Source organism: Malus domestica, chromosome 06, assembly GCF_042453785.1.
Source record: "Malus domestica chromosome 06, GDT2T_hap1".
In the NCBI taxonomy this organism is placed as follows: domain Eukaryota; kingdom Viridiplantae; phylum Streptophyta; class Magnoliopsida; order Rosales; family Rosaceae; genus Malus; species Malus domestica.
Genome location: NC_091666.1, coordinates 18,903,926 through 18,926,163, shown reverse-complemented (window position 1 = coordinate 18,926,163; position 22,238 = coordinate 18,903,926). Strand labels below are relative to the sequence as shown.

The following is a 22,238-nucleotide window of genomic DNA, read 5'->3' as shown; positions in this document are numbered from 1 at the left end:
TTCTAATCAAGATATTGTACCATAGAGGCGTTAAAACATATGTTAAGTTCTTTTCTATACCATGTTATGTAAAACTTCAAATTCTTTCTTTGTGTTTGCCAATTGATAACCACAAAGTGAGTGGATTTTGGTTCAACTCATGTAAATGCGAATTTCCTATGACAAATTAGACAAGAATACATGTACATACAAAGTTATTGCCTTTGTATTAATGAGTTTAGTTACAATCTCTTTACAAACTTGAATGCTGTGATTCGATCTTCACAAACTTGAATGCTGTGATTCGATCTTCGAAGATGAAAAATGTAGTGTTGTTGATCCGAAAGTCGCGATGACTTAATCTCGAATGAACAAACGCCTCAAGGTTTTGGCTTACGACGATGGAAGAATGAGCATGTGTAGTGGTGCTTGATGATTCTTCTCAAGAACGAATAAGAACGCAGAGAGTTTTCCGAGTCTTCTGAGTGTTTGAGAGTTTGGAAATTTGGGAGTTTGGAGGGACTTCAGAGCTTCAGCATCTGGGTGTGAGAATGATTTTCTAGACCCCTTTCCTCTATCTTGGAGTCTCGTATTTATAGGCTCTCCAAGCCTTGGCTACAATTGAACTTGGGCTTGATTGTGCGGTTGACGAATTGACAAAAGAACCTAAACTTGATTTGTGGCTTGGTTCATGATTTGCCTCCATCAATCAATATTTGATTTAAATAAAAAAAAAATCAAATAAATCAATCTTCCCCAATTTGGCCTTTTTATTTTATTTCAATTTAAATTAAAACCAAATAATTATTTTCCGCTAAGTGTTGACTTGTGATGAATTGTCTGGTTTTGTTGAGTCATCAATCATGTGTACAATTTGTGAAACACATGGTATATGTCACGTAAGCCTCACATGTTGAAATTCAATGTGTTGACGAACATTTATTTTACTGGAATTTACATGTCTACAACTCAGCTTTGCATTTCCATATAAATATAATCAAAGAATGTATGACAAATTATATGAAAATGAAAAACATGAAGGAAATGAAGTTAACCATTTATCAAATATTCAACAACAAAATAATAACTTAAAAGGAAATGAGAATTACAAGCAATCATTTGAAGTTTAAACCTATTCATGCAAGTTCTTGCTAGTAACTAAAGTGTTTTGAAATGATGTTTTAATACAGGAAATGGATACTACAGGCAATGTAGCAGAACTTTAATCGTAAATGCAATTGCAAAGTTGTCGAATTACCAAAGGAATTTGGAAAAAGTAGGTTGCAGAGCTTTAAAGTCTTGATGTGTTGTGAGTTGAGTGTGCTTATTTTCAATGTTTTTGTTGTCTTTTAAAGAGTTTAAGCCTTTTCCTTTTAAGATTAATCATGATATTCCCAATTGCTAATGTGATTGTTGTCAGAGGAGAAGAATTTTTATTGCAACTTAGAGCTTTTATCCTCCTAAAACTGCCAAAATGCCATATGAAAACACTTCTATGAAAACCGATTGAATTAACTTTGTCTAGCGTGAAAGAGAGTTTTGCCACCGACAATGCCACATGTAAAATACTTTTGAAATCTTCAGGCTTGCTCGCTGTTATTCTATTCACAATAAATACTCATCATTGCCTTTAGTTAAAAAAAAAAAAAGGAGTAATTGGGCCTTGAATAAACACAATAATGCATAATTTCAGTCCAAACAGAACTCTTCTCATGGATGAAATATTTGGTGAAGATACCGACAGTCTTGACTGATGACGGTGACTCCAATTTTGTCCTTCCAGAATTTGTATTGTACGACACTTGCTGCCAAGGGACTTGAATCGGGTACACTGATTATTTCAAGGATCCAAATCCCTTAATTTGGTGGATTAGATAAAAGGAATTCGGAGATGATTCATTTCCTACTAATTATGTACCACAATATTGAAATTCAAAATTTTAATCTATGACTTTGCACGAAATCTGTGTGCCTCATCTGCCCTGGTAAATTACCAACAAATTCGCCAGAAAAGTAGAGTTCTTTCACTTGGCCATTATCGGTTAGCAAATGACACTTTTCAAAGATTGAAATTTGTTAACTCATTGGAGATGCTATTATTAAACCAGCAAAATTACATTGTTGTTTAGGTTACTAAGTGTATGAGTGAATGCTTTTAATTACTTTGACATTGACATTAATTTATTTTAGCTTTTAACATATTTTGTTTTTCGTTTTGAACTGCTTGAAACAATTTCTGTTTTATAAACAATATTAAAAAACATGTTAAGCAATTTATTAAAAATTCGAGAAAAACTTATTACTCTTGGAAGTGTTTATCTAAAATTTGCTTCCGCGGAGTGCTTTTTATGTTTATAATGTCAAACGCAATTAAAAAAAATTGATTATCAAAGATTGCTTTTAATCATTTCAAAAGTTTTTATATCTAGAACAAAACAAAAAATAAAATGGCTAAAAGAATCTCTTTCGAAATTACTAGCCTCTCATTGTGCGGCAACTTGCTTTTTCATATCTTATTTTTTAATATTTATTTTTAATTTTCAATTTTTGAATTTTCTTTAAATTAAAATATTTTATTTAGGGAGGGCTATGCTAGGAATATTAAAAGCTTCACCTATTTTGGTGTGCTCCCGTTATATATATGGGTACATGTTGTGAACATACACGATACATCAGCAACAGAGGGTGAAAATCTTTTTTTTTTTTTTTTTTTTTGATAAAAATGTTTTTGAGAATCTAACTGTCTAAACCTCTAAAAGTATATATACCATGTTCAAGTGCATAATAGAAAAAAAGGAACTTTAACGAAAAGCACCTGGTACTGTTCACTTTAACGAAAAACCACATTTGTACACTAAAAAGTCAATCCTGGTACTATTCACTTTAGCCTTTATTTTGTCCTTATCATTAAAACTCAAAGTTTTCAAGTCCTTTTCATTAGTTTTCCTTAGAAAAAACCCTGATCTTTTATAGGCTTTAATATTTTTATTCTGCACCAACTTGGAGGGAAGAAACCTTGTGACAAAAACGAGAGTTACGCTTGTCGCTCGGTGTAGAACCTTAGGCCGAGGTGTTCGTTCCTCAACCGAATTCGTTCGGTTAGAAGCTAGCAATGCGTTTTATCTTCCTACCACCACATTCGTCTTATTCGTTCGACCGAGCTTCGTTGTGAGTTAGCATATCCACATTAATAATCAACCACAAATAAACTTAGTTAGCTCAACAGTTACTCTGTATGGATGCGACGTAGGCCTTGTAATTTTTAAAGTCAACACAATCACTCACACATCTACTCAAGATATCGCCCAATCTCAAACATCTTGAGTTTGAAAATGTAAGTATATATGTGGAATTACGTTTATGGAAAACGATACCAATGTGCAGTTTCCAATGACGAGGATTTAACTCATTTGTTCTGCATCATCCTTAGGTGATTGGATGTTCAACTTATAATGTGGACGCCTCTGAACATAAATGGTGTCCACCAGAGTTTGTGCCCGTTTGCTTGATATCACACCTCGATACTATTTTCATACGGGGCTCGTGGAGTGCCCAAATGGTTTCGTAATACTTCATGGTTGGAAATTTCAAAGTTCCATAGGGCCCTAAAGACTTGCAAAGTGCCAAAGTTGATTTTCGAATAGTCGTTTCACGTGGATTCTTCCTGTGTGTTTTTTGCTATTGGAATAGAATATGAATTTATCTTTGAAGGAATAAATTGTATAAACATTATGCTTTATTTTAAGGGACAATATTTTTTCCTTGTACATTAGTCTAGTACCATGGTTGGATATCTCTTGTTAATAAAGTATAAACAATGAGACTAAGAATTCGAACTTGTTACTTTTTTTGTATCCAAAAGAGAAATATTGTTAGGCTAAGAGCTAGTCGATAATTCAACATATTGGCAACGGCATAATAGGTCGTGTCATGTACCAAAACTAAGGTGGGTGTCATGTGAGTCATGGTTGTTGCTCCTACTTCTATAGTTTAAACTTGAATACATGTTCTTGTTTTTAATTTTAGACCGATAACTCAACAATCAACATTTTATTGACCACGCTAATCACTCATTAGTTTCTTTTTAAACTAACTGACTGAGAGCCAATGCCACATTTATCTAGATGTTGTGTTACGAGAATAACATTAAAATATCGTTTAATATATTTATCATCATCGTGGTGTTCTAAATCATTAAAATAAATCATATTTAAGCTTTTTGCACAATCCTATGTTAGTGGCTCAAAAAACCACTACGATCTTGTATTAGTGACACACCCCGACCTGGAATGTCCACTAGGACTCCGAATCGAGCTGTGCTGGACGACACCCAGAAGGTGACGAAGCCATAAAGTATGATGATGTGGAAAAATGTGAATAAATTCAAACCTAAGAGTGCCTAAAAAAAACCAGAGTGCCCTGGTGAGCAGAAATGAACCCACTTCACACATGACGTTAGAATATAAGTAAGTACAGTAGAGTGGATTAAGAATCATACCCTCGAAAGAAATCTCCAATACCAAAACTTGCCATGAATCCTCGTCGATATAAAAGCTCTGCTACTAGACCTGGAGGGATAAAAACTAGAGTGAGTGGCCAAAAAATAAAGCTTTAATAAAGACCTTCTAAACGATATAATCCTTCACCGTAACACCTGTTTAGCTTCCAAAAAATCATATTACGGATAAACATGAAATCAAAAGTATACTAATATTAAATCTAGAAGTATACCACATCACATCATCTCATTAGCAATATAAATAATCAAGTGCTTAATAACCCATACTAGCACGCCAGTCGGAGTCACCTATGGTGACCTGTACGACTACAACCATATCTCATCAATCAATGCTAGCTAATAAGTCAGAGTCACCTATAATGACATGTATGACTTATCCATATCTCATTACATATGCTAGCTCATAAGTAGGAGTCACCTATAGTGACATGTACGACTGAATCTATAACCCAATAAGTATACATGCACATGAGTCGGAACCAAGGATTTAAATATCGATAATATCGGCGATATTTCGCCGATATTATCGGTTTTTTGCTTCACCGATATCTTAATAGGTATCCAAGAAGTTTTCGTCAAAATATCGCGATATTACCGATAATATCGCGATATTATCGATAATATCGCGATATTACCGATAATATCACGATATTACTGATAATATCGCGAAATACTTCAAAAATACTGAAAATATTAAACTAACAAGATGAAGGGAAAATTATGAGCTTAACACATGAGATTACTAAATGACTAGCATGCATATACAATTCAAAATTTATATACATGAGCAACGGAAGCAATTTATCAAATAATATCAAAGCAACAGTCATGCAAATCCCCTTCAAGGTTCATAGGTTTATATATAATGCATCAAAACATTTAACTTAAGAACAAAGTCAAGGAATAGATCTATACCTCTTGATCTTGATTTTAGACCAAGGATGGACCACCTCCAAGCCCTTTGCTCCTTGAAGTCCTTGAGCCTAGCCTCCCTCCTTGCCTCCTCCACTTTGTTAGTAAGAGTGCTCCAAGGTTCTCCTTAAGTCTCCAAAGGAGAAGACCTCTAAAGATCCACACCCACTAGTGTAGTGAGATGGATGGAGGAATAACCAAAAGGGTGAAAGATGTGTTAGTAAAAACACCCCCAAGGTGGCCGGCCTTTGTAGTGTTTTAGAGAGATATTTCTTTTGCCTCTTTGTTGTTTTAAACACACAAAAACCCTAATGAACTTAGTGCTATAAAGTTCCTTATATAGACAAAAGAAACCTAGTCAACAACTTGACTAAATATCTCTCCCAAACCCTTTAAGTGGCCGGCCCTATAGTGTTTGGTTTGGGCTTTGGGCTTTTATTATTTCAAGTCATCCTATGCTTGAATAAAAGCCCAATAGGTTTAGGCCCAATGGGCCCAATTAAACCCGAACGTTTCTTTAAGCCCAAAACGATCTTTTATCGCTTTTATGATTTCTTTAGACTTTCTAAATTAATCACAACACTTAATTAATCCAATTAATTATTTCCATCATCCATTAATTACTCACTACAAGAGTGTATCGGTGTACAATCATTTTAGGTTCTAATTAGCAAGGCAGTGAGGTGATTGACATTAATTCAATTGATTATATTTAATCCAATCACATAGTGAATTAAAACTTCATTTTAATTCACCTTTCCTCTTTGATGACTACATTTAATCATCTAGAAGAACTCACAAGCTATGAGTGACATCTAACCATATGTCATAGATACCCAAGCTAATGTAGAAGTTGTTCGGAGAACCTATTCAGTTGGAATTACAATGTAATTCGATCCTTCTCTAAAACAATACTCTCAATCACATTACTAGGGTATGGATATATTATGTCAAACCCCTAATGTGATTATTCCTTCTTATATGATTCAATTGAGTCGTATAGGAACGCTTTCCTTTATTACGCTCGATACTTCGGCCGAAGATTCCCGAATCATATCTTAGAGTATTTTTCCTCTCTAATCGAGGATTAGAGATTCCTTGTTGCGCATTCACTTGCCTTCATGACTAAGTGGCTTAACCCTAATTATGCCGTGGACATCCGCGAATGGGGTGACTTTGACATAATCAAAGATTAAGTACTTAGCCACAAGACAACGACGATGCCTCAGGTCAAAGGACTACTTACATTATTCCAACCATTAGAGTTACTTGCTTGACATGTGAGTAGACCTCCATGCAAGTACTCTCGTTCGATTGCGTTCAGTGAACTCATTCTCTTAATGAGCACCTACATACTTGTCTTAGTGTCACAACACGAATGGGATGAGACTTTCCATCATTCCATTTGAAGCGGACACAGTATGTACCGGTCTAAGTATTGTCAGTTTCCCTCCGACAATCCAATGACTAGGAACCTTTTGGACACAATGGTTATGTGAAGAAGGTCTCTGTAGTCTAACATCATTAGATTACTTCTTCAATCGATCCATTGTCCATGGATACACTATTTAGGACATATATCGTTAATTGAGATAGTCCTAATTCGTGTCTTTGCCATTCGATGTATAAGATTCATCCATACATCGTTTCATTTGTCCTGAAAGGTTTCTTCCAAAGATTGACTTTCAGGACATATTTCCAACACAAGAACAGATACCACATCTGATCTTAGCCAAAAAACCGAGAAAAGAATGCCTCCATCAGCTTTGGAATGTGGGTTTTATAGACCTGTTTGCTTGCTCACTTCTATTGCATAGCCGATGTGGGATGCAAACTAGCTTTTATAGAACTGTTTGCTTGCTCAGTTCTATTGCAAGGCCGATGTGGGAAGGGTTATTATCATGCCAGGTTTATATTGTAACCATTACTTACTGCAAATGCTAGCTCAAATTAGGAAGGGTTATTATGATGCTGCTTACGATTCAGGTCAGTTCCTTCCCTCTTTCTTTTTACTATAATTTCATCATTGATCACCAAGATAATAAGTTGTCAATACAAAATATGATAAATATTTGTTTTGTTAGTAATGATGCTCAGCTTGTGTTGGTAATGGTTCTAATCTTGTATGATGTTATAAAACTAAGGAATTTTTACTAGAAGCAACGTTCTTTTTTCCTCATCTTACTGCATGGATGTAAGAAAAGTTCCAAATCGGAGAGTTAATTAAGAAATTCCTCACAAAGTTTATTAGGAGTTGTGTCATAACTCTTATTGCCAATTAATTTTGGGGTTGAAACCTTAGTTTTCTTCATGGATCTGGAGCATATATGCTTGCATATTAAAGGAAGTTGAGTTCCCACTATAAAAAGTTATTACAAATAGTTACCACACCCAATACTACATGTATGTTTGGGTGAGAGACTCCCAAACTACAAGGCATGCATTTTAGGCAAATGAAGAAGAAATCTGTCACACAAAGTTAAATAGGAGGAATTAGAAATGTATCACATGAACATTACAAAGATATGTAAAAGAAATTTGTTAATGACTCATTTTAAGCAGTCATTTGCAAATCCCTCACGTGTTGCATTTCTAATCTCGCATATCTATCTTTTTGTGATTCATTTCTTCATGACTATGTCTAAATTCTCCTAAAATTCCTCTCTTAGATCTTATGTGCCCCTCTTTTTTTTGTTTCTCACTCACTCATGTCTAAATCTTGTCGAGTTGCATATATTTAGTTGTACAAATGAGCATTAAATTGTTAATATCATGCAATGTATAAAATGTAAAATATTGTACTAATTCATTATATATAAATGATTATGGTGTGTTTAAACTTCTTTCATTAATTACTACATATTTTCTACACTCACAATGTTTGCCAGCTCGCTATATAATCAACTTGATAATGTTAAATCCATCATGCAATGCATTTCCTTCCAATTTTTTGTGATAAACTAATAGATAATTGACTAAATAAACATCCTGCAAAGTTGCAATAAAAATTTCCAAGTTTTTCTTACAATTTCCGTGGTTTCCATGTAATTTTTATCGATATCGATATTATCCCGATATTTCCGTGTTTTCGGACTACCGATATTTCCGATATTACCGATATTTTCTTCCTTGGTCGGAACCACCTAAAGTGGTATGTATGACAGGACTGGGTGTAAATAAATACGGTCAAGTGCTACGATCACGTGAAGACTGTGTGAATAATCGCGGGTCACCTATGAGTCGGAACCACCTAAAGTGGTATGTACGACATAACTGTGCACCTACCTTGGATCCAAGGTAAGCGTAAGGTGCGGGAGGTGAACATTACGTGAAGGACTGTGCCCTGGCCACGGGTGGGAGCACTAACATCGGGGTGCAGGTTTATGAGCTCTCAATGCATCTCAATGTAACATGTACGACTCATGGGCAATCCGTACGATAGTGTCGGAGTTGCCTATCATTGCAACCTGTACGACAAGGTCAGAGTTGCCTAAAATATGCATGTAGTCATGCCATAACTCCATCATTTCAACTAATACCATAAACTCACCTAAACTTACCTGGGTGTCTTGCGTTCACCTTTGCACTTCAAGCATTCACAATAATTATGTGCAGGTAATATACATATAGATAAACCCTGATGCAATCTTATACTCAAACATGTTATAGCATTTTCAATTGTATACATAAACATATATATATACACACACATAATGGCGTAAAAAATTGCATAAGCTATAACACCCTACTCCCGAACTATTTATTTTCGGGAATAATTATTGGTGATAAGCCCAACTAGACACTAGTTTAATGAATTATTATTACTTACGTTTCCTTATTTCAAATTGTTGATTATTCACACATTGATTTATGACCAACATTTAACCACTAAATCATAAGGTTAAACCTCACATTTTCCACCAATGTCTCTTACATTGCTCAATTCCCTAAACAAGGCTATTGTCTTAAGTCTCATTTATTGTATGGCTGCATCTAACGTCTCGTTAGACTGTCTACGTACCCTAAACAAGGATCAAGCCATTTGTAGTTCACATTAGTACATCAAAGCATTCACAGTAATTATATGCAATAATCAATTTATAACCGTTTATGGAATTATCAATCATATATATATATACATACATATATACGATAGAAAAGAAAGGACCCACTCACCTGAGATTCGCGCCATGACTCCCTAGCACGAATATCGAGATGTCACGAACAATCGTCGCTTGTGACTAAGGCCAATTAGGCCGTGAAGAGCTCCAATTTCACTCAAATCTGTCGGAAACCCTAGAATGGGTGCTCTTCGATTCTCCTTTCTCGGCGTTCCAACGTCCCTACAACTGGTTGGGTCTTGTTCCCGAGTCCAAGGGGAGTTGATTAAGGATGGTAATGGGTGGTGAAACTCGCCGGAAAGGAGAAATCGCCGTCGAGCACCTTCGGTGCTCCAGTGAAGTTCCTCACGGGTTCGAACCTAAAAACCCTTAAATATAGATGGAGATGGTAGAGGGAAGGGTGTGGAAGAGGTTGCAGGTGATGAAGGGGTGAAACCTGCTTGAAAAATGGTGGAGGACCGCCGAAAAACCACCCCGAGTCGAAGCCGGGTTTTCTGCATATGTATGGCAACGGGAAGGGGAAGGGAAGGCTGAGAGCTTCCATTTCTCCTCTCCTAATTGGTGGAAAGGTTATTTTTTTTTATTTATATATATTTTTTCTCATTTAATTGGTCCCTATTTTCTATCCTTGAAGTTGATTGGCTTCTTTCCCACAAGGTGAGAGTTCAATAATATAGTAATCTGAAATGTAGGTAACAAATTTCAAACGTTCGTAACTATACCGTTATAATTCGGACTCGCAAACGACTTTCGCTTATACATTCGTACCATCGAGTATTACGCAAATACCTCAAAAGAATAAGTCATACGTTATTCTAGACGATGGTCAATAGAAATCAAAATCTTTGCCTCTAGACATTTTTGTCAATTCCCTCGATTAAAAATAAATAAAAACGAAATTTTAGGGACGGGTTGTCACAATTAGTGGCTCGAAAAAACTCTTTCTCAACCAAATTCCAGCTCGTTCCAATAAGTGAAATATTACTTTTTTGGTTCCTAGCACTGTTGACATCAGAATACCAATTTGATGAACCTAAGGCCATTTCTAACCGAAGGGTCCAGAGGGTTAGAGGGTCGAAAATAGCTCGAAAATCGTCTCCAACCGAGGGATAGGCCAAAGGGCTCGTGGGCCCCACTGAACAAAAAATGACCAAGGGGCCAATCAGTTGGCCTAACCCAACTAGCCAACCCTGGGGCGGGCCAGAAATTTGAATGCAACGGCTAACTGCTATATTTGAATATTTTTTTTGGGCCAAATTTTTATAAAAATATTTAATTATAGGCCCAAAAAGCTGATTAGTTCAATATTGGGGTGCCACACATGCAAGCCAAACTTTTATAAGCATGTTTGCTTGCCAAAATCTCTCTTGCAGCTGATGTGGGACAAATATAATGGGCGCCACACATGCAAGCTTTTGTTTGCTCAATTCTCTTCCACGGCCGATGTGGGACAACTATAATGGGTGCCCCAAATATAAGCTTCCTATTAGAGATGGTAAATGTGCATTTATACATGTACCTATCTCAAACTAAGTTGTACTAGTAATTGGATACTTAAATTAAAAAAATTAATTTAACATAAAACTGTTAATGGCCGCAAGTAGACATGAAAACGATGCCAATTACTACGATGAAGTAAATGTTTTCACAATTTATTTTAAATAGTTAATTATGTTTGGCTTTATGGCCCTTTGGTCCTTGGTTGGAAATGATTTTTTGTAACAGGGCTAAAACGAGCACTATAACTCTTTGACCCTCGATTAGAGATAATAAGAAATATGACCTTGAACTGTTTATTAAAATATTAATTTGTTAGAAGTTCAGAGGGCTAAAACATACTTTTTGGCCCTCTTTTGATTGAAGATGACTTAACCCAGCGAAGATACCAAGACCAAGACCAAAAGAGAGAAGTAAGAGAGGGGGAGGAATGTGGGTCATGGAGGCCCTGAAGGACTCTATGCCCTAAGAAAGGGCAATCTGATGAGGACATCTAGGTTGGTACTCGGGTAGGGGTCCGTCTGTCCAATGGCAATAAGGGTTGGTTTGGTATTGCTGTGCTTTGAAAAAAAGCTGCTGTGAGAATAAGCGGTTGTGCTGTGAGAATAAGCGGCTGTGAAATAAATCAGCAGAGTGTTTGGTAAACTTTTTTGTAAAAGTGCTTTTGGAAAAAAAAACAGTCTAATAGTGGGTCTTTTCATTAAAGAAACACTGTAGCTCCGTGTGCTTTGAAAAAAAGTCAGTTTTCCAAAGCTGCAAATAGCAGCTTCAGCTTTTTCCTTTGATTTCAGCTTATTCTCACAGCAGCTTCCAAAATAAGCCATTTTTTTTCAGTTTACCAAACACCTAAAACCCTCACAGCTTTTTTTCATGGGTGCTTTTTTTTAAGCACCTCACTCCCAAACTAGGTCTAAGCCCCAGTTTGGGGTTGAGGTGATTTTAAAAAAAGCTCTTATGAAAAAAAGCTGGGAGTGTTTTTGGTGTTTGGTAAACTTAAAAAAAATGGCTTATTTTGGAAGCTGCTGTGAGAATAAGCTGAAATCAAAGGAAAAAGCTGAAGCTACAATTTGTAGCTTTGGAAAACTGGCTTTTTTTCAAAGCACATAGAACTACAATGCTCTTTTAATGAAAAGATCCACTATCAGACTGCTTTTTTTTTCCAAAAGCACTTTTACAAAAAAGTTTACCAAACACTTTGCTGATTTATTTCACAGCCGCTTATTCTCACAGCACAACCGCTTATTCTCACAGCAGTTTTTTTTCAAAGCATAGCAATACCAAACCAGCCCTAAGTCTTTCCTTTCGTATGGTCAGAGATACTTAGGGCTGGTTTGGTATTGCTGTGCTTTGAAAAAAAGCTGTTGTGAAAATAAGCGGCTGTGCTGTGAGAATAAGCGGCTGTGAAATAAATCAGCAGAGTGTTTGGTAAACTTTTTTATAAAAGTGCTTTTGGAAAAAAAAGCAGTCAAATAGTGGGTCTTTTCATTAAAGAAGCACTGTAGCTCCGTGTGCTTTGAAAAAAAAGCCATTTTTCCAAAGCTGCAAATAGCAGCTTCAGCTTTTTCCTTTGATTTCAGCTTATTCTCATAGCAGCTTCCAAAATAAAGCCATTTTTTTTTCAGTTTACCAAACACCTAAAACCCTCACAACTTTTTTTCATCGGTGTTTTTTTTTTAAGCACCTCACTCCCAAACTAGGTCTTACACCCCACCACACCTCCCGTCAGGCCTCACTCACCGGATCAGATTAAAGAAAAAGGTCAAAGTACTCTCCCTCTCTCTCTGTCCTGCTCAGTTAGTAGTTCACTGTTCACACACAAAACTCTCTCACACACACACAACTTCATTCAGAAGCTCAAATTTTCATTTCATTTTTTTTTCTCCCCAACCCCTTTCCCTTTGTCTTTTCCTCCCTCCTTTTTTTCCCCTTTTCCACCTCCTGCATTTTCCAGTCCAAACCCTAGACTTCAAATCTAGGGTTTTGTTCTGTTGCTGGGTCTGAGGCAGTCGCTCAAGAGCTGCCAGGTTGTTATTCTTGCTTCTCTGTAGCCCCCTGAGCTCCGGATTTTCTACATTTTGGTTTTTGCTGGATATTTTGTGTGATGGGTCTGTAGGGGTCCTAATGTTCAGGTTCTGCAGTCACTTGGTTACTTGTTTCTGTGGGTAAAGGTCCGAACTTTTTAGGGTTTTTAGATTTTTCTGGAACTTAAAGCAAAACCCTTTTTTATAAGCTCACTCTGTTTTTGTATTTTGAAGATTTAGGGTTAAAGGGGATTTATTTCCCCTCTTTTTTTTTTTTTTTTGGTTTTTGAAAATAATGTTATAACGTTTCCCCCATTTTGTTTGAATTTTCTGTTTTCTGTAAAATTGACTAAGAGGGTTGTAGAAACAATCTTTAGGTGACAAAGAGTTGAGGTTTTTAGTGACAAATCTCTTAGTAAATGCATGGATGGGAGGGAAGCAATGGGATTGTCTGGTGGGTCAGCTTCATACTACATCAGTAGGGGAGGAGGGGTTGGTGGGTCTATACCTGGATCACAGGCTGGCGGCGGTGGCGGACTTCACCATGCTGCACTTGGGTTCAGGTCCATCTCAAACACCCTCATCCAACCTCAGTCCAATGTGAGGGTCAGCTCTGTGGGATCAACGTTCTCAGTGGAGCCTTCAAGACCCAATTTTGAACATCATGGCAGTACCATGAATGTCACTCCCGGAGCGCCTTCAGCTCAGCCTGTAAAGAAGAAAAGAGGGAGGCCCCGGAAGTATGTCCCCGATGGGTCAGTTTCTCTGGGGTTGTCTCCCATGTCGGCAACACCTACTCCTACACCGGGTTCAACCAGTCCGACCCCGAAACGTAGTAGAGGGAGGCCACCTGGGAGTGGTAGGAAGCAACAGTTGGCTGCTCTTGGTAAATCTCTGTGCAATTGCTAACACCCCTTTTTATGTCTTACTTTTGTTTGCTTCCGGTTCTAATTTTATCAATTTTTCTAAATTTAGTTGGCTAGCATGTAGTGGCCCATTATTGTTTAGCATTTTCTTATCAATTTCGTTCATTCAATTTCTATAAATGGTGGTTAATTCATGCCAATTCTGCTTATGTTAGTAAACTTCCCCCATTTTGTAAATTACGAGTAATGTCCTTGAGGTGCTCACTAACAAACGACTGTTTTTAGCACAAACATCTAAAGATGTCAGAAGCAGAGATGCATGTAGAAGTAACAGTCATGGATTCTGGTGTTATAGTTGTTTTATGTACGCTACACTTGATTTTTTATTTTTTTTTATCGTTGTGGTTAGACGTTTGTAATTTTCCAGTTCAAGTTTTTCTATTTCTCACATGTTTTATAAGGGCGGCTTATTCTTACTATGTCTTTGACGTTTTAAACTGTTTTCATAGGAGATTGGATGAACACTTCGGCTGGATTAGCTTTTGCACCCCATGTTATCACCATTGGAGTTGGAGAGGTATGCTAGACACCGCTCATATTAGTAAGATACTAAGAATTGATGTCACAAACATTTTGTGCTCTAACAATGGAGTTGCTCCAATGTGTTGTGCTCAACAGTCCTTCCGTGAGGACACTGGAGGTTGTCGTTGTTTATTGTCTTTGTTTAATTATGATTTCAACCTGCATAAGCTCTTAAATTCATGCATAAGGAAAAGAAAACAGATGAATACCAGAAATGGGCACTGATCATTCTTACCGGCCCCTATTAGGCTTGCTTCAGATAACCAACTAGAAGCTTCTGACCAAATAGTTTTTAGAATATTGAAGTGTATGTTTATGGATCATAAATCTATAGAGCTACACTATTATAATTTTGCATAATGCTTTACCTATTATTATGTTAAAGCCCGGTCGGAATTATTAGAAGTTAGAACATGTAAATATCAGTTGAATGGCCATATCACTAGGATTCCAGAAAGTCAAGATACATAGTACGTACATTTGAAAAAACACACGCAAGTCAGGCTACTCTATATGCATGCAACACTTGTCTGTCTACTGTTTCCTTACTGATTTCTGTAGTGTCTGGTTATTGGTGAAGGTCTTTATGTCATTGTCTTGAACTTGCTTTTGAATGATAGTTATCTGTTGATTTATTGCTTAAATGCATATGAACTCCTGCCTCAGTTAAACATTTTTCCTTATTGTTTTTCAATAGGACATTGCAGCAAAATTATTGTTATTCGCACAACAGAGACCAAGGGCGCTATGCATATTGTCTGGAAATGGTGCAGTGTCTTCTGTAACTCTACGCGAGCCTGCATCTACTGGTGTCAGTGTCACATATGAGGTTAACTCAATTTTCTCTTTAATTTTGCGTGTTATGGCGCGTAAGAAAGAATTCCATTTTAGATACTTTTCCTTCTATGTTGGACTATATCTAAATTATGGATAATTCCAATTCAAAAGTGGGATATGATGCCACATGTTTCTTATTTATAAAAACATTTCTTGCAAATACCAAAGTTGGCAACTTAGTTGAGTTAGTGAAGTGTTGTAACGTTTATGATCGCAAAGAGCTGTCCACTTCCAGGCTCATTGTGTAAGTTTGTGGTTGGTTATATGTATAGTACATCTCATTTTCTGTAAAAATTTGAACATTTTTAGTTCCTAATGAGAAATTAGGGCAGTAATTAAGTACGTATCAGCAGAAGAAATAATTCCATTTTAGTTCCTTTTCCTTCTATATAGGACCATATCTCAGTTAGAATTTCTATTCCAAAACTAGGATAGGAAGCTGCAAATTTTCTTCTATTTGTTTAAATCATTTCGTGCAAATACCGTAAGTTGTAACTGTAGTTCAGTTGTTGAGCATTATAATGTTTATGATTGCTAAGAGCTGTCGCTCATTGTGTAAATTTGTGATTGGTTATAGTTATAGTGCATTTCATTTTCTTTTAATAGTTTGAGCACTATGTTTGGTTCAAATAGCTGATGGGAAAGGGAAACTAGTGCAGTAATTAACTACTTATCAAATACATATGGGGCAGAAAAACAGTTGGTAATGGTATACAATGTGCCAACACGGCCTTCGGGCCACCAGTAGAATTAGAACTAACGAAAGAATAGCATGAAAAGGAGATAAATGAAGTGGGCTAGGAGGCAGGGAGTCTGTTTGGAGAATGTCTATGTTGCACCAATACTTCAAATTTGGACAAGGGTGAGTATCGGATGCCTACACCCTCATGATACCTTCCGATACGCATCAGATACTCCATTTGGAGTATCATTGACTTTTTGTGGTGTTGACTATAGGATACTTGTACTCCTAGCATACGGTCAAGATAAAATATTAATCTTGACTTAATTAAGTTAGGAATTTGGGTTGTTGTAGTTTCTAAATTCCGTTGTTCTTGTGGATTTGGTAGAGTCACCGGGACATTTAGAGATGGATGTAGACCCATCGGACAGGGATAATCATTCCGTTCCTGGGATTGGTGGGGACCATTCTCAAAAATCATAAATACTGAGCAGTGAGTTATTTTATTAATGTTAAAAGATAAACATGAATGCTTCACTCTTTTGTTATTGAACGTATATAATGACATATGAACCCTGTGGAATATAGTTTTAAAAATATATATTAGTTTAATTTCCATATCGTATCCTTATTTTTTTAGAGATATGCCGTGCTAGCGTGTACCGTATGGTACTGGATATCCCCATCTGTACCTTTATCCGTGCAACATTGGAGGATGGTAAGGAAAAAAACTCTTAACATTTGTTTACGGTTTGGGGTTTTAATCTATACTGTGATGTTCATGGTTTTTGAGGCAGGCAATTTAAATCTGCCTCGGGGAAGGTTGCTTGCATGCTTAGTTAGATGTAGAAGGATTTGTCAAAGGGTCTTGTAAATTGTAGATGTCCACATATGACAGCACACTCTTACTGTTTGATGATTTAATGGGTTGATGGTGGCTGTAACAGCTGCAAGTCTCAGTGAGATCGCCAGATAATCAGATGGTAGAATCAGGAGATGCTTATGGTGATTGCCGTTGAGGCTGTTGCCAACCCTTCTTAGTGGCCGAACGTAATATAGTTCAGTGGATTGGTCAATGCTTATTAGTAAGAGGAGAAAAGGTGCCATTATGAGTGGGGTTAACTGTTAGAAGCAGGTTAAACATTGTTACTCTGACAGTAATTAGTTCAGAATCCCTGATACTATCCAGGTTTTAAGTAGGCTGGGATGCCTACTTCCATCTCAAAGAGTATCAACATTTCTCTTTTAGTTGTTCCATTCTGGAGCAGCTCAAAAGGTTTACATATTCTTCCCAGAAATGTGTTCTTAACTTTATCAAGTAAATTGTCTATCACAGTATTCAGCGCTGAAATAGTGAATCATTGCTCATAAAAATGCACTTACTTTTGCAAGTCCAGTTTTTGCAATAATTAGCTTATTTTCTCCCTTTAACTTGATTGTTTATGTGGCTCTGCAGGGTCGGTTCCAGATATTATGCTTGTCAGGTTCGTACTTAGTTGCCGAGGATGGTGGACCTCGCAATCGAACAGGGGGAATAAGTGTTTCCCTTTCTAATCCTAATGGTCATGTCATTGGTGGTGCTGTCGCAGTGCTTATTGCAGCAACTCCAGTGCAGGTATTTTGTTTACTGCTCAGTAATTTGTTCAACGTTTCTAGGCTGAATGCTAATGTTTTATTTCCTGCTGGTTGTCTGCACTTGCACACATGTCGTGACATTTGATATTTGTCTAGCATCGGATGATCTTAGAAGCACTTTTATCAGTTCTAATTGTAGTGAAGGAATGCAGATGCCTATTGAAGATCCGATTCATGTGTTGTTGCAGGTTGTGCTTTGCAGTTTTGTATATGGTAGCTCGAAGACCAAGAACAAGCAAGTGGCTGGTCCCAATAGCGATGAGAATTCCGAGCCACAGCATAGCGAGAAATTGGCTCTACCAAGCAGTGCCCCACCTACTCAAAATTATAATCCCTCCGGTGCAGGCATTTGGCCTGGATCGCGGCAAGTTGATTTGAGAAATGGCCACACTGGTATTGACTTGACTCGCGGATGAAGATACGCTGCAACAGACATGCCGGTTTTGTATATGTGTTGTTGTAAATGAACTGCATCTGTGAGAAGGGTAACTTGACGACCCTTCACCCACCGGCGGTTAAACAAGTTTATGCTAACATAGTCTGTAACAAAATCCATTACTCTGGGAGATGTTTCGGTGACATAATTCACCCATTGAGGAAGTTTCAAGTAGTGTGGAGGTTAAGATACTCATCTGTAGCAAGATATTCTTTTGGCTTTTAGGTGGAAACTTCCTATTGAATCAAAAGTCCTTTTGAAGTTCGTAACCATTTCAAAATCACAATTTGCAGAATTGTATGCCGCACATGTATGGATGAATGAGCTTCTCTTTCTTTTTGTACAATCTTCAGAGCAACTTGTGTTTTGCTATCATGGTGATGGAGCATCTCCTGTTCTGTTCGGGGCTTGTTGGTAGTGATTCATTAATAGGGACATAATCACTTTTGGGAAAAGCTATTATAGCCTCAGAAGTGATTATAGCCCCTTCTAATGACGGCCCTGCTATTGTCTTTGATTTGTTTGGTATCTTGATATGTGGTTCCATGTGTACCAATCTGGAACCATTAGGATGTTTACCACTTTTGTTAAACTATGATCGTAAGGGAGTGTTTTGGGGACAACAGTGCTTGTATTGATCGGAAAAACATAAAGCACAGCGAAGAATGCTCGTCCCCCGTCTGCTCAAACAGGTGTGAGTTAGGCGATGGTGGCGTGACCATATCGGACCTTTATTTCGTGAATGCCAGCAGACGGGCATTTTCTTCAAAAAATGTGTCCACGAAATTAGCGTCTTTAAACTCCTAACAACCAATTAACAGACCAGGTTTTACAAGATTTAAAGGAAACTAGATGAAGCTAGTGAGTTTTTGTATCACAGGTCACTGTCAAAGATGGTTCGGAACAATGTCAATCATCAAACAAAGAACAGAAATCATTTTGTTCAATTAGTGAATCTGGCGGGGAGCACCCTCGGGTTAACGCCTTTGCATCTCACAGTATTCATGAGGCTTCCAATAGCCTGTTTATGTCATGCTGCAAAAATAATACGATGTTAAACAGCTGAGTACTTGACAAAACCTACCGATGATCACTGCAATAAACAACAGAAGCAGCATAACATTATATTTGAGAATTCGACGTCCAGGTTTTCACCTGAAGGCTAAGGGGTGAAGTTGTTGGGTAATAACGACCGACAGGTTTCCCCTGCTTGTCAACAAGAAACTTAGCAAAGTTCCACTGGATATCGTCATCGAAGAATCCCCATTTGCCTAACTTCAAGAACTTGTACAACGGAGCAGTATTAAACCCGTTTACTTCAATCTAAAACAAGAACAAAAATGGTAAATTTAAAAGTGTGCAATAATTACAACGTCCAAGAACACATCTAAAACTCTTAACCTGCAAAATTCCTAACGGGAGTTATATGAAATTCTAGAAGTTTAAGTTTGTTAGCATGCACATAGTTACAATGCAGTTGTTCGTCGTTTTACAAAGACAATGCATGAGGCATCCAGTCGAACAATCTTCTGGCTTGCCTAAAAGTCTAATATGTTTACACTTTTGGAAAGCAGATGCAACATAACCTAGTGTTTCGATTCTGAATCTACCTTGTTAAAAATTGGGAATGCTGTTTTGAAACGAGTGCAGGCAAACTCTTGAATCTGTTCATTACTTCCTGGTTCCTGAGCAGCAAACTGGTTACACGGAAATGCCAGAATCTCCAAGCCTGCGCCGCACCCCCGGTACATCATACAAAGGAGAAGAAGTAAAGAGAAAAATAGAAATATTTCAGTAACCTTTTGACCTAGTAATTGAGTTTATGATGAAAATGTTTTTTCATATTACAAAACTGAGGGAATTCTTGTTCTTCTCATAAATTAGACTGTTGCAGAAGCAAAACAGTATAAATTTAATTACTAGAAGAAAAAAAGCTTCATCGATCGATGGCAGCTGAAGACTAAATTTTCTAGAAACCTGATTGTTACAGTTAAATTTTTTAATGGTTATTAAAATGGCGGGCATGAAAAAATAACAGCAGCTCAGAATCCATACCTTTATCTTTATACTTTTGATATAGTTGATTAAACTCCGTGTAGTTTTCATCCGTCAATCCACTGCGCAAATCAGTGAAACGAAAATCAACAATCAACAAAGAACTTTGCATTTTTTTGGTTAAAATATTACGAAGAACGAAAAAAATGCCAGAAAGGTGATTATAAGGAATACCATTGGGAAGCAACATTAACAATCACTAGAACCTTTCCCCGGTACATGCTAAGATTCACATCCTTTCCTTTAACATCCTGCACAAAACATATAAATTAGCAACCATCAGATGAACTATAAATCAAGATACAATAAAACTACTTCTATCCAACATATGAATTTCGTTTATGGATTTGTACAGCTAGAGAGAAAGAACACATTCAACGCAATCACATATTTTCGAAACTATCTACCTTTTACTATATTTACAGTTTGAAGAACATTTGGCGTTGAATACGTGTATTAGAGCACAGCTGGGAGTAGGTACAAGATACCATTTTCATGTCTGGTAAATACACTCTTGAGAATGTGATACCTGCTGCATGGGTATTAACTTTCACATGAGCATGAATTTCATATCAACTGGCTTCCCTCAAGAATTTTTTTCCCATCATTTTGAAGAGCAAGCATTATTTTTTGACTAATTTACACTACTTGTAATTAAAATACCGACCTGATAGAACGTTATTATTGAAAAACAGAACAAATTTTGATTCCCACTACTTTGTAAAACAAACATAGGAACGGGAGAAATGGCGACATCAAAATTTTCCATTTCCCAGCGTTTCCAAACACGAAATCAAAATTTTCCATTCCCATCTCCTGACAATAGACATGGGAGTTTTCTTCCCAAAGAACCTATTCCGTGAACTAAACGACCAGTACTGATATTAACCAGCCAGACAGAGAGAGGAGAAATGCAAAAACTAATTGAAGATAGGCTTGTTTACCTTGACAGTGTATTCGTAAATTGTTCCAGTTGGGAACTCATTGGGTTGGCTTATCGTTTTACAATCTGGTCCCAACTCTGAAGTACCACCTGCTAGTAAAAGTCACAAACCAGCCAAATTAAGGAACACATGAACTATGCCTGTCACTTTCACGTTCTTATTTTGGGTTGATTGTAGCAGCACACTCACTACTTAACAACGCTACGCTTGTTCTACATTTCAGAAAAAGCTATAGAGCAGTTTAAAATATCGCATGTTTATTTTGGGTTGATGCATGGTAGTGCGCTTGAAATCTCCCTTTCCGTTTAGAGTAGTTGGAGTATCATTTAACAAAAAAAAAAAAAAAAAAAAAAAAAAAAAACCCCTAAAGATTACTGGCGAAAACTGCAACATTGGCACATTAGGGTAAATGAAAAGTAAAAACACAGGTTAAATGATTAAATGCAACTTTTGCACCCAAGATAAAATGTGAACGAAAATTGCACAACCATAGCAAGTTCTGTACAAAACTAAATTAGGGTAAAAAAAAAAGAAAAAAAGAACAGAAGCTTTATCTTGCCTCGGGGAATTGCTGTAAAGCAACCAGAAATCTTGTTTCCCATGGAAGATATGGCCAACGAGAAATAAGATCGACAGAAGGGGATGTTGGAAATCAACTCCACACCACAAAATCAGCAAGAATCCCTTAAGTGATGCTTTCTACGAAATCAGCTCTTTAGTGCTTGAAATTATGATGGAGATGCAATTCAGAGTGGAGTGGTGGTTCCCCTTTCCTGACGGTGGAGATGAAATAACGATGGTAGTTCAGCCATTCTTTTTCCTTAGAACGGTGGACGTTGTTTAGTTTTGCATGCTGCTTTACACATGTTTAGAATGAATAAAATAAACTTGGACTTTTATAATGAATAAAATAAACATGGAATTTTGACAAAAACCAGAATTTATAAATTGACGTACATAAATTTTATCATTTGGATTCATAGACAAAGAAATTTAGAATTTCTTCGTGTAAAAATACTTGGAACTTGAGACTTCTATTCCCGAGTTTAAATTCTATATAAGTATGTGTTATTTCCAAATTTCTACGAGTGAGAGTTTAAAAATAAAAATTTATGTGTTCAAATTCCATTATACTTTTAGTTTAACTAAAAC

General features: G+C 36.8%; 2 protein-coding genes across 8 annotated transcripts; one reads left to right on the top strand and one right to left on the bottom strand.

Moving 5' to 3' along the window:
* Positions 1-12,730: 12,730 nt before the first annotated feature.
* Positions 12,731-18,367, top strand: LOC103446629 (AT-hook motif nuclear-localized protein 5). Of its 7 annotated transcripts, XM_070823989.1 has the most exons (7): positions 12,919-13,052; positions 13,427-13,935; positions 14,425-14,492; positions 15,195-15,326; positions 16,657-16,734; positions 17,473-17,631; positions 17,840-18,367. In XM_070823989.1, the coding sequence occupies exons 2-7, from the start codon at positions 13,473-13,475 to the stop codon at positions 18,065-18,067; spliced, it is 1,128 nt and encodes a 375-aa protein (XP_070680090.1). In that variant the 5' UTR covers positions 12,919-13,052; positions 13,427-13,472; the 3' UTR covers positions 18,068-18,367. The 7 variants fall into 7 exon arrangements, with proteins under 7 accessions (XP_008383985.1, XP_017190769.1, XP_070680089.1 ...); XM_017335280.3 differs by lacking the exon at positions 16,657-16,734 and having other exon boundaries at positions 12,812-13,052; XM_070823988.1 differs by having other exon boundaries at positions 12,812-13,935.
* A 557-nt stretch (positions 18,368-18,924) lies between these two features.
* LOC103446664 (probable glutathione peroxidase 8) lies at positions 18,925-21,957 on the bottom strand. Its single transcript, XM_008385795.4, has 7 exons — positions 21,646-21,957; positions 21,087-21,175; positions 20,317-20,393; positions 20,143-20,204; positions 19,698-19,816; positions 19,243-19,410; positions 18,925-19,122 (listed from the first exon to the last, which is right to left on the bottom strand). Exons 1-7 carry the CDS (start codon positions 21,686-21,688, stop codon positions 19,090-19,092), a joined length of 591 nt encoding a protein of 196 aa, XP_008384017.2. The 5' UTR covers positions 21,689-21,957; the 3' UTR covers positions 18,925-19,089.
* Positions 21,958-22,238: the final 281 nt, after the last annotated feature.

Excerpts from the sequence above, each read along its gene's own strand:
- LOC103446629 (XM_070823988.1), top strand. The coding sequence starts at position 13,473 with ATGGATGGGAGGGAAGCAATGGGATTGTCTGGTGGGTCAGCTTCATAC. Across the intron at positions 14,493-15,194 it reads TCACCATTGGAGTTGGAGAG|GACATTGCAGCAAAATTATT; the intron begins GTATGCTAGACA and ends GTTTTTCAATAG. Across the intron at positions 17,632-17,839 it reads TTGCAGCAACTCCAGTGCAG|GTTGTGCTTTGCAGTTTTGT; the intron begins GTATTTTGTTTA and ends GTGTTGTTGCAG.
- LOC103446664 (XM_008385795.4), bottom strand. The coding sequence starts at position 21,688 with ATGGGAAACAAGATTTCTGGTTGCTTTACAGCAATTCCCCGAG. Across the intron at positions 19,817-20,142 it reads TCAAAAGTATAAAGATAAAG|GCTTGGAGATTCTGGCATTT; the intron begins GTATGGATTCTG and ends GGTGCGGCGCAG. Across the intron at positions 19,123-19,242 it reads CTTCACCCCTTAGCCTTCAG|CATGACATAAACAGGCTATT; the intron begins GTGAAAACCTGG and ends TTATTTTTGCAG.